Source organism: Phyllostomus hastatus, unplaced genomic scaffold, assembly GCF_019186645.2.
Source record: "Phyllostomus hastatus isolate PE091 unplaced genomic scaffold, TTU_PhHast_1.1 phas_contig_551, whole genome shotgun sequence".
NCBI lineage: Eukaryota > Metazoa > Chordata > Mammalia > Chiroptera > Phyllostomidae > Phyllostomus > Phyllostomus hastatus.
This window is the reverse complement of record NW_025333909.1, coordinates 2,626,904-2,639,558: the sequence shown is the minus strand read 5'-3', so window position 1 is coordinate 2,639,558 and position 12,655 is coordinate 2,626,904. Positions and strand designations below refer to the sequence as shown.

The window sequence follows — 12,655 nt, the reverse complement described above, 5'->3', positions numbered from 1 at the left end:
AATGATTTTGATTAAATGGTTTAGGTCAGGGGTCATAAATTATAATGCCTATAGCTAGCACTACCTTACGATCCAGCAATTCCACTTATGGATATATATCCAAAGCAAATGAAATCTGCATCTCGAAAAGATATCTGTACACCTATACTTATTGCAGCATTATTCCCAATAGCCAAGATATGGAAACAAGCTAAATATCTACAGATGGATAAATGGATAAATATATAGACACAGTGAAACATTAACCAGCCTTAAAATAGAAGAAAACCCTGCCATTTGCAATAAAGTGGATGACTCGGGAGGAAATTATGTTAAATAAAATAAGGAAGACACAGAAAGACAAATACTGCATGATTTCACTAACATGTGGAATCTAAAATAGTCTAACTCTCAGAAGTACAGGGTACAATGGTGGTTGCCAGGGGCTGAGGAGGAGGGAAAAATACAGAGATTTCAAGAAGTACAAAGTTTCAGCTATGTAAGTGGAGTGTGTTCTGGAGATCTAATGTACAGTGATGTGAGTACAGTTAACAATACTGGATTGTATACTCAAAATTTACTGAGAGGGTACATGTGAAGTGTTCACAAAATTAGAGAGAGAAAGAAAGTGGTACCCAAGTGAGGTGATAGAGATATCACCTAGCTTTATTGTGGTGATTCTTTCACATTGTATATATAAATAATTTTTGTCAATTATACCTTAATAAACAATAACAACTAAATAGATTCATCAAGACTGGTGCCATCACTAATGTGTTGTGTGACTTTGGGCCTCTTTTTCCATCCATTCATATATGTTCCCTCATCTGTAAAATGTGATTTTTAGGTAACATAAAGGGACTGCCCACTTTGCCTTTCATTGAATCTAAGTCTTTCTCTTGAAAATAATGAAGAGAAAAGACAGTCACACATTATGAACATACTGTTGGGAGAGCACAAAACCATCTCTTAAGTATGCTTGCCTTCCCCACTCTACACAGCAAAAAACAAACAAAAAAACACCCCCCACCCAAAACACAAATAGAAAAAAAAAAACAGAACCAGAACAAGAGCATGCCTTTTGATCCAACTATGGTAAACTTTAAAACACCAATGACCTATTTTCTTTTTTTTTTAAGATTTTATTTACTTATTTTTAGAGAGAGAATGGAGGGAGAGAGAGAGAGAGAAACATCAATGTGTGGTTGCTGGGGGTCATGGCCTGCAACCCAGGTATGTACCCCGATTGGGAATCGAACCTGCAACACTTTGGTTTGCAGCCTGCGCTCAATCCATTGAGCTACGCCAGCCAGGGCTTATTTTCTTTAACTCAAAAATTACAAGAAAAAAAGAAAGGCATGGGTGGAAAACCTAGAGATTGGGAACACACTAAAAATATAGAGGCTATCCTATATTGCCTGAAGCTTTGGCATCTGCATTGTTTATTAGCCCTCCAAGTGATTCTGATACCCACAAAAGAACTACTTTTATAGATAAGGAAGTCACCGAACTACAACTCTTAGGCCAAATCCAACCTTCCAACTGCTTGTGTAAATACAGTCTTACTGGAGCACAACTATGTCCATTCATTCACATATTAACAATGGCTGCTTTTCTACTGCAAAAGGAGAACTGAGTACTTGTGACAGAGTCCATAGAGCTCACAAAGCCAACAGGGATGTCCAACCTTTTGGCATCTCTGGGCCACACTGGAAGAAGAAGAGTTGTCTTGGGTCACATATTAAATATATTACAAAACGTAATCACACAAAAAAAATCTCAGTATTTGTCCTGGCTGGTGTGGCTCAGTGGGTTGTGTACCAGCCTGTGAATGAAAGAGTCGTAGGTTTGATTCCCAGTCAGGGCACATGCCTGAGTTGCAGGCCACATCCCCAGTAGGGGGCACACAAAAGGCAACCACACACGGGTGTTTCTCTCCCTCACTTCCCCTCTTTAAAAATAAATAAATAAAACCTTTTAAAAAGGAAACTGACTCAAGTCAGTTTGCTTCTTTCTTGGAAACCTCATCAAAATTGCCCACAAGATCCGGAACTTCATCCCCGTCCTCTTCTCTGGTAGCAAGCGGTGCTTTTCCATGCATGGATTGTTTGGGCAGAGCCTCAACCAGTGCCCTTCAACTAGTCCGACTGTCTGCACCAAGCTGGTTTAGGGCGCTGGGCAGCACTTCCATCAGCCACTATGTGTCAGCACGGCAGTAATGCTGACAGTGTTCACTGCCAGAGGCCTGAACTGTAGGGTTGTTAAAGCGGGTAACTCTTCCTTGGTCTGTAACATATGTACATCTTCAATACCAGAGACATTGTTTACCCCTACTTTCTTTAAGGAGAACTGGATTTTTTTTTATCATCTGCTGCAGCTGTTCTGTGAACCACCTTCCTTTTTCTACAAATACGAGCAGCCCCTTTCCCACCAATGCGCTTGTGCCTGCAGTTTGGTGAGTTTCTTTCATCTTGTTGGAGAGGAAGCAGGGCCTCACAGGGGACTATGGTTGGTGCTCAGGGGGTCTGGGGCAGACCAGATGACAATAAGCTTGCACACACTTGGGGACTCAAGATGGCAGCTCAGCAATGCTAACTTTGATCAGTTCATTAAAATGATTTTCAGATAGCTTCACTGTAAAGATACACTTTTCCATTTGTAGTTAGTAAGTAGTCTGTGGGTGATACATTAAAACTATGTGAATATCTTGTTCCTCAACAATCTTTTACCCAGTGGTTTCGATCCATTCCTAAAAGAGCTAGGACACTGAGGTTGCAAAGCAATAGTTTTTCTAATTCTATCATTCCTTCCATATTTATTAGCTTTCATTCTTCTTTAATAAAGAGCTTTTTGTTTTAAAGATTTCAGTTACTTATTTTTAGAGATAGGGAAAGGAGGGAGAAAGAAACATAATGTGCAATCGGTTGCCTCTTGTGTGCCCCCTACTGGGGATCTGGCCTGCAACCCAGGCATGTGCCCTGACTGGGAATCGAACCAATGACCTTTTGGTCCACAGGCCAGTGCTCAGTCCACTAAGGCACATTTGCCAGGGCTAATAAAAAGCTTTCTTCATTCCACCTACTCCCCATAAATTTTTATTTGTTGAAAGTTTATGATCACATATAATATTTACTATTTTTGATATTCAGAATGCCCCCAGATATAATCAATGCCAGCATTTTCAAGTAGATTCCTGTGTTCTTGTGATATGATGCGCTTATTAGTTCTTCAGCTGTCCTTTGCTTACAAAGGCACACATTATCCAAGGCTCTCCCTGTATTTTCATTGCCCCAGAGCTGACCTCAGCCATTTCTCTAAAAAGTCTTGGTCCTTTTGAAAAGGGAATGTTATTTATAAACAAAGATCAGGGCATTATGTGTACCCATTATCTTGCTTTTTGGGGTAGAATCACTTCAGGACTGATTCACAGTTTTTGTTGCTTTGTTTTAAAATTGGGAGTTTGTATACAACTTACCATTATAGAATTTTTTCCTTTACATCTTACAATTTGTATTTTTACCTCTTTTTCTTATACCATATATCTTGGCATCTGATAATATTAATTTAGTTACTTCTTTGCTTTATTCTCGTGAGATATATATATATATATATATATATATATACATATATACACACACACACATTAAATAGTTTCAAATTATAACAATAATATTATAGTACTAATAAATGTACTGGTAGATGCTTACAATTTCTTACAGTTCTGTTTTAGAATATATCTCATTAAAAATGAGTCAGAGAACTGTGTTAATAAGTAAGTTGAAATAACTCTTCTCTGTCTCTATATTATCAATTTGATGAATATTTAGATTTGTTTGCCTTGTGTGTTCAATTTTAGGGTTCGTAATGTTTTACTTTTGATTAGATTTTACTTTTTGGTTCTGTGAAACATCAATATGGCTGAAAAGTCAAATGCACAGAAGGAGGTGGACTTAGAGAAATCGAGCTCTCATTCCAGACCCACTTCACTCTACCACCTGCCCCCCTTAGTAACCAGTTTTATTGATTTGCTGTCATAACAGCTTTATTGAGATCTATTTCACATACCATACGATTCACCATTTTAACAGGGAAAAGGTATAATTCAATGTTTTTTGTATATTCACAGATTTGTGTAAACATCACCACTAATTCTAGCATATTTTCACCACTCAAAAAAAAAAAAAACAAAAACAACTCATAAGCATTGGTATTGGTCCCCATTTCTTCCCATGTCCCCACATCCCAGCCTGAGGCAACCACTGATCTATTTTCTGTCTTCGTAGGTTTGTCTACTGTGGACACTTTGTGTGAATGGAATCACATAATATGTGGTCTTCTAAGTCTGGCTTCTTTCACTTAGCATAATGTTTTGAAGGTTTAGCCATATATCAGTGCTTTATTTCTTTTCATGGCTGAATAATGTTCCACTCTGTGTTTATACCACATTTTTTATGTCTCCATTCATCACTTGATGGTCATCTGGGTTGTTTTTCACCTTTAAACAACTAAGAATAATGCTACTATGAATATTTGTGCACCAGTTTTTGTGGGGGCATATGTTTTCATTTACCCTTAGTAGGAGCAGAATTGCTGGGTCATCTGTTAAATATGTTAGGAGTTTGAGTCATCAATTTATTCATCTTACTGTGCTTCATTTGACACAGAAAGAAAATATGTGTTTATATATTTTTTTAATTTTTTATTTAATTATTTATTTAGAGGGGAAGGGAAGGAGAAAGAGGGAGAGAAGGCATGTGCCCTGACTAGGGCATAGAACCGGCAACCCTTCGGTTTGCAGGCCCGCGCTCAATCCACTGAGCTACACCAGCTTGTGTTTATATTCTTATATATTCTCATTTCTGTCTTTTTTCTTACAAGAAAGATAGCATATTACATGCCCTGCTTTACACCTTGGGCTGTTGTTGTTGTTGTTTTTTGTCTGTTTTACATGCTGGAAATTTGCAATGCATCCTGGAAATCACTACAAAAACAAAGTCAATAGATTTTTCCCATTCTTTGCTATGACTGTGTAATACCACACCATCTGAATATGCCATTACTTACTCAACTACTCCCTTATTATCAAACATCTATGTTGTTTGCAATCTTTTGCTATTAAAAATCGTGCCACAATGATGGACCTTGTGCATACGTTGTTTTTTCACTTGTGGATGTGTCTGCAAAGTAGAGGCCTAGAAGTGGAATTGCTGAGTCAAAGGGTTAACAATATGCAGATTTGTTACATATTGCCAAATTCCCCTCCTCTAGAGGGGAATTAATCAATTAATTCATTCATTAATACTGACAATGTATTAGAGCGCCTGGTGTCCCAAAGTCTCAGCAACAGAGAATGGGATCAAGCCTCATCATTTACCAATAGATGGTTGAGGTTTAATTTCATTTTTGTCTTATTATAAGTGAATTTGAGCAGTTTTTCATCTATTTCAGGTTATCTGTCTTTCTATTTCTGTGTCTTGTATGTTTATGTTGTCTGTCGTTCATTTTGCTCTAGGGATTTTAGGGACCAAGATCCTTAAAGCCGGGCAGGTAGCCAAGCCCTTGGGTAGATGGAGGAAGGTGATGCTCACCTACTGCTAACAGAAGAGTCCCCGACCAAATCCTTGCCTCCTGTCATGTATTCATACTCTTTGAAAATCAGAACTGGAAGAACCTCTCAAGATTTAACTAGTCCAGTTCCCTCATGGTATAGATGAACAAAGTGAGGCCCAGGGAGGAGGTGGAACTTTCTTAAGGTCACACAGCCAATTAGTGCTACAGCTGCAACTTGAACACAAAGTCTGTTTCCCCCAGGGCAACTTCAAATTAACACGCAAATGGCTCATGTGCTGAATTTTGTGCTTTTCCTGAGATTATCACCAACAACTTTTTCAAAAGAAAATGTCTCTTAATAGTCTCTATTTGCCCAAACTGCAAACGTTGGCAATAAATATAAAAACCGGATGGTTTTATATTTACTGTCAGTTCTGCCTATTTATCAACATTAGTGTCTATCATACTCATCAAAAATGAAGAATGTCAGAGCCGGATCAGATCTCAGAGATATCTCATTATATCACAGGGAGCCCAAGGCCCAGTGAGGCAGAGTGAGCAGCATTTATCACGGAGGGAGGCCCAGAGGGCCACCTGGCCTGCATCCTCACCTTCACCAATGGCCTGAATTCTCGGTATTGGAGATCCTTTCCAAATGAGGTTAAAGCATATCATCACAGCATTTTTTGTAAGTGTGTGGATAGCTTTATTTTCTTACATACACTTAAATGCATACATTTTTTTCTAAGCTTATTGTCTCATTTCTTAACTTTTTATGATACCAAGAATGGCCTTGAAACTGGGATCCAGGTTTGTTGATTCTTGGATCAAGTGCTCTCTGTGGCACCATACTGCTTCCAGAGAGGCAGCAGCTGGCTGCCTTTATGAGTCGAGTAAATTCATCTTCATTCACGTTATTGAGCCCTCTGGCCAGGAAGCACCACAGTCGGGCACATGCACCCCTTACACCTACCCAACTTAGACCCCATCAGCAGGCCTACTCTGCGGAATGCTGCTGTCTGTCCAGGCCTGCCACACTCAAGCAAGGAGTCAACCATAAGCTGAACAATGACTCCCATTTCTTGAAGACCACCTATGCACCATGCAGTTTACCTGTGTCCTTCACATCCACACTGCAGTCCTGTTGCACAGTGATCAATATTCTCCACATTTTACAGATGACCAAACAGAGTGTGAGAGAGGTTTGCCTAACATTTTCCAGGTAAATAAGTGGTAGAGTTGGAATTTGAAACCACATTTATCTGAGAACAAGGCCTCTGTTCAGCTCAGTCTACCTGGAGTTGCCCCCCAACTGAGACAACCCCTCAAATGAGATGCTCAACGACTCTGGGAGGATATAGACACGGGTACAGGCAAAATCACCTTCCTTACAGAGCATGCAGCACGCCCAGGATGAAGCAATTGATGGCTAGGACTTAAGAGATGACAAGCAGTTTGTTTTGCAGAGCTACCCTGTGGGCCAGTCCTCTAATGGGAACTCTGCCTGAAGCCCCAGAAGTTACTTACTTGACCAAGTGTCTTATAAGAAGTTCCAGCATCTCCCGGTTCTTTTCTGGTAGCTTATATACCAAGGAGTGAATCGCTCCCAGTCGATAATCCAGGTTGTCAGACTCTGAGAGAGAAGAGAGACACAGTTTTGCCTTCTGGCCAATTGGATCAAGCAAACACACACACACACACACACACACACACACAGATAAACAAGAGACAAGAGAGTGTTATAGAGATGAAAAGAGAGAGAGAGATAAATAGGCACAGAAACACAATGACAAAAATATACGAAGACACAAGACACTGAAACACGGGGGGGGGAGAGAGAGAAGGAAACAGACCTAGAAAAACAAAGGAATTAGAAGAGAGGAGGAAGATGAGAAGAGAGGACAAGACTGTCTCAGGGGCATTCAGAATTCGGGGTATAGCAGGTTGCTCCTAATGTTCCACATGTAAATTTCCAGATGGAAACCCTTGCCCACCCACCATCCTTGTGTTACTGGCAGGTGTGGCTCCTGCCTCTGGGTTCCTAAGAAAATTGCTAACAGGGCTCAAAGGTCATAGGTATCTTGTCTCAACAAAGAGTTATTATGAGGACAAGTCCCCTGACTCTCTTCCCTGTACAGCACACAGGCACAAGGTGGGAGAAGGGTCACATCAAAGTAAGTAGAAATGCTTATACAGGGGCCTCGGCCAAAAAAAATTTAATGCTTCTTCTACTGCCAACTTTTCAGATGATTCTTTATGCCTTATTTCCCATGCACCTCTCCACCCTCACCTGCAGTGTTAACATCCAGAAAAGGTAACCCTAGCAACAAACAGATTAGGACTATTGATTCACAACTCAATTGAAAAGCATTGGAAACAGCAAAGTGCTGGAAACAACCCGAAACAGCAACCATTGCGCTGGCCCCTGGCCTTGTGAGCCAATGTTCTTCCACAAATGGAAGAGGTGCAATCAATCACTCAAGTCCTCACACCTGTCACATCCCTCAAGGTAGCTAGTTCCCTCCAAACCACTCAACTAACGATGACTTATGAAAAACTGTACAATGCCTGAGTGAGACAGCAAGCACGAATACTTTCATTTGGCAGTGAATAAAATCTGTGTGTATGTGTTTTTCCCCTCAATTACTTTCCCTCAAGCAGTTCTGTAGGCTTACTGCTGTAGATATTAAGAAGCCAGGACAACACGAGTAACTGGTAACATCAATACTTACTGGCAGCAGACACCAGCTCTTTATGTAGTCTATAGGTCATGACGGGTTCAGAAAGATTCCTGAAATTAATGAAGACGGTAAGTTCCTTTGGAAAGGGAGTAGCCGACCTCAAATTCTCAGTTCTGTGGTATCAAGGCTGAGGTTACTGAGCCCCAGTTTGGTGTGACTACATACCGTCCTCTCTGCACCTGAAACTTTGAGGAATCGTATTTGCTAGTAATTCAACAGAAGCCCTGCAAAAGTATGGGCTGAGGCCTTCAGCAAGCTCTCCAATTCCTTCCCCCAAATGAAGACAGGCACAGCAATCCTGCGAATTCCAAGTGGACCCCCTCCGAGTGCTACTGTGAAGTCTTTCCAGTTTGATAGTGGCTTAGTTGCTTTCACATCTATCCTCCCATTTGATCCTTCCAGTGATCCCGTGTGGCCTAGCAGTTACACAAATCCCCATCAAATAGAGGAGGAAACTGAGGCTCAAATGGGTTTATTTAGTAAAAATAATAATAATAATGATGATGATAATGATAATAATAACTTAGCACCTATGGCATTTGTGTATAGCATTGTGGCAATATTGGGAATCCAGAGGTAAATTTGATGTAGTCCAAACCTCCAAGGAGGTCATAGTCTAACTGACCACAATGCCAGATACAAAATCTGCAATGCAGTGGAACAAGTGTGACGATAATATAAAGAGAGGTGGTGGGTGGCTCAAAAAAAGAAAGGGATCCACTAAAAACAATAACAAACTCTTCACTGTTCTAAGTGATTTACATCCATTTAACTCATATAATCCTCATGACAACCTTATAAAGTAGATATTCTTAATATCTCCATTTTATAGATGAGGAAACTGGGGTTCATACAAGTTAAGTAATTCATCCAAGACCACACAGCCAGTAAGTGCAAAACCAGGCAGTCTGCCTCGAGTCCGCGCTCTGAATCACTATGTTATACTGTCTGCAACGGTTATTACTACAGTAATCCAGGTGAGAGATATTAAAGGCCTAAATAAAAATTGTGGCATTAGGGACAGAAAGAAGAGATTAGGGGAGTTACTGAAAGACAGTAAGGATAGAAAGAGTAATATGGCTCGGGTGGCTGAGTAGGACAGAAATTGATTCTGAGGTAAGAGGAGATGCTAAGTCAGAGAGGCCATCGGAACAGCCGAAGGGAGCTGTCTTTTAGGAAGATGGATGAACTGACCTTCCAGATCTGAGAAGCAGACATAAAAATCATGAACCTAGGAGAGTGGTTAAAACCATGAGAACAGATCTCTGCTCAAGGAGAGAGAGCTATCTGGCTGCCAAAAGCTACATGAGACTTTCCAACATTTATTTGTGCAGAACAGTGTATAAAAAAAGAAATGGAATTGAATCAGTCACCAGAATATGAAAAATTGAGATATTTCACCCAAAAATCCAGATTTTATGCCTCTATTGAAAAAAAAATGGAAAGATATGGCTGCACTGGGCCCATATGGTTATTTGTGGAAGTAAATATTGCTGTTTACATATAAACAAAGGGATAGCTATACAAATAAAGGTTCCATATGCAATATGTTTAATATGAAAGTAGTCTATTTCACACTCATTTTAAACATGTCTTGGGTCCTGTGGATATTTAAATTTTCTATCCTTCCAGTGCAGTAAAAAGAGAGGAAAGCCCTGGGAAATAGCAGATAGAAAGGTCAAAAATAAGTAGGACTGCCAAAAATGGCCAAAGAGGTGGGAGAAAATCCAAAAGCAAGTGATAGAGCAGACTCCAAAACAAGAGAAAGTTTCAAAACAGGCTGCTAACAGCTTTAAATGATACAAAGAGGTCAAATAAGGTAGAGACTGACAATTGTCCTTTGTGTTTGGCATTGAGGGAGTCAGTGGCAACCCTGACAAGAGCAGCTTCAATGGAGCAGAGGCTAGGAGTCAGAATGCAAACGGTTAAACAGCAAACTGGGAGATTAAGTAGACACAGGGTGAGTATATTCCTTCATATCCTGAAGTTTGGTTTGGAAGAGGGTGAAGTATCTTTTTCATTAGGCAATCGCATCTAAGCTCCTGCCTCCAAATATCTTCTGCATTGTCAATGATTCTCAATTTTTTTTATCTGAAGCCCAGAACTCTTCACTGAGCTTCATTCCTCTATATTTCCCAGTTCCAACTGCCTATTTTAGATCCTGTCCTGATTTCTTCAAAGACATCCTAACTCGACACATCCAAATCCTAACTTGTCATCTCAAATCTAGTATTTTTCTTGTGTTTCCCAAATCAGTAAATGCATGACTATCATTTAGTTGTATGGGCCAGAAACATGGAAGTCATTCTTTTATCTCCCCCATCTTAATATCCAATTTTACTCTCCAGATCTCTTTTTTTTTAATTAAACATTTTTTTCAACTACAGCTTATACTCAGTATTATTTTGTATTAGTTTCAGGTGTGCAGAATAGCGGTTAAGACAATCATAGAGCTAACTCTCTTGACCACACTCATTTCTCCTAACGCCCACTGCTACCCCTCATCCAAGGAGAGGCACAATGTCCTTCCTGGATTTCCTAACAGCAATACCCTGCTGATAGGTTTCCACCTGCACCCATTTTGCTTCCCTCTAATATGATCTCTATTTGTTTTCGTTTTTGTTTTTTCAAAATACAAATCTCATCATGTAATCTCCTGCTTAAAGTCTTTCAATACAGAGTGGGCAAAAGTAGGTTTACAGTTGTTGGTATGGAAAATAATACAACAATTAATAAGTAACAACGCAAGAATAAACTGTTTCATACACTCACAACCATAAACCTACTTTTGCCTACCCCTGTATATTCCCAGTCCTTTTAAGATAAATCCAGACCCCAATACTTTAAGATTTTATTTATTTCCTTTTAGAGAGAGGGGAAGGGAGGGAGAAATACAGGGAGAGAAACATCAATATGAGGGAGAAACACTGACTGGTTGCCTCTCCCCGACCCCAACCAGGGCATGTGCCCTGACCAGGAATGGAATCAATGACTTTTTGCTTTGTGGAGCAATGGCCAACTGACTGAGCTATACTCGGCAGGGCCAGACCCCAATTCTTATAATGTCCTATAAGGCCTGGCATGAAATGGCCTATACATATCTCTCCCTCCCTCTCTACACTCTGTACTCCACCTATAAAAAGGTACATGGAGTTACTTCAAGCAGTCTTCCTCCCTCTTACTTCAGAATTTTGTATGCTCGGTTTTGTCTGGAGCAGCCTCCCACAGTTGCCTCCCATTATAATTCAAATCTCCATTCAAATAAACAAGCAGAATAAATCAGGTCTTCTTGTTCCTTGCCTCCACAATACCTTATGCCTTTCTTTCAGAGCCCTTATTATAGCTTGTTATATTTGTATAATTATTTGTCTTTTGTCTGCCTCCTTCACTGTTCTATAACCTTTTTAAGGTCAGTGACCATATCTACTCACAGCTGTACAACTACACCCTAACACTATGCTAGACTTAGAGTAGGCACTCAGGACATGCTTACTGAATGATTTAGTGAATGGTGGATTGAATGAAGGAGATGGCGCACTACTGGAGTATGTTTATATGCTTGGAGGAAAGAGCCAGATGAATGAGAGAGGTCAAAGACACAGGAGAGAGGAGGGATAGTTTTTAGAGTATTTTTCTGGAAATGGTGCAGATAATGAATGAGTTACATAGCCAAAACACGGAGAAGGCCCACTCTAAAAATACTGATATCTTTGAGAAATCTTAAGAGTGGTGACTGGCTAGTGCCTATTAAAGGCCCATAAATAAAAGTCTTAAGGATTAACATCTCCTATTGGGCGTGCTACCCACTCACACTTTCAGCCTCGATCTTCCCACCTTTCACAAGGGCCACACTTTTATTGAGGGATGAATGGAGAAGATGTAATGTGTGAAGTGATTTAAGCCACACAAAACTTTTAAAAAGTGACTCCTTTAAAGAAGGTTACAGACAGAGTCACTTACACTCACTATTCTTATCATCACAAGTCTCTTGAAAGTATGCATCGTAGATTTTTCCCTATCTTTAATAAATTACCCAAGCAATTCCAAGAAGACCACAGTCCCTGGCGGTAAGGAATAAGGGAAGAAGAGGCTCCAATACACATGGCCTTACAAGACAGAGATATTTAGATTTAAATAATGTGAGCTGTGACCCTGGATACTGCTTAATAGGGGAGGAGATGCACTTCAATTTCCTTGTCTGTAAAATGAGTACTAGTGCCACCTACCTTTTAGAGGGACACCATGAGAAAAAAAAAATGATGTCATCAGTGTATGCAAGGAGAACACTGCCTGGCAGAGAATATACGCTCCAACAACAGTATCTTTTTTATTTGGCAGATGCAAGAGAAATACTTCTAGAGAAAATATTCATGCTTATATAACGT

General features: G+C 40.0%; 1 protein-coding gene and 1 pseudogene across 5 annotated transcripts in view; both read right to left on the bottom strand.

Moving 5' to 3' along the window:
* Window positions 1-12,655, bottom strand: part of OPHN1 (oligophrenin 1) — a 253,859-nt gene that overhangs the window by 64,736 nt on the left and 176,468 nt on the right. For all 5 annotated transcript variants that reach the window (XM_045847507.1, XM_045847511.1, XM_045847508.1 and 2 more), the window contains exons 17-18: window positions 8,262-8,320; window positions 7,057-7,162 (exon numbers count right to left, since the gene is read on the bottom strand). In XM_045847507.1, the coding sequence (XP_045703463.1) occupies window positions 7,057-7,162; window positions 8,262-8,320 (165 nt within the window). The remainder of the gene's footprint in view (window positions 1-7,056; window positions 7,163-8,261; window positions 8,321-12,655) is intronic.
* Window positions 1,979-2,726, bottom strand: LOC123824241 (annotated as a pseudogene).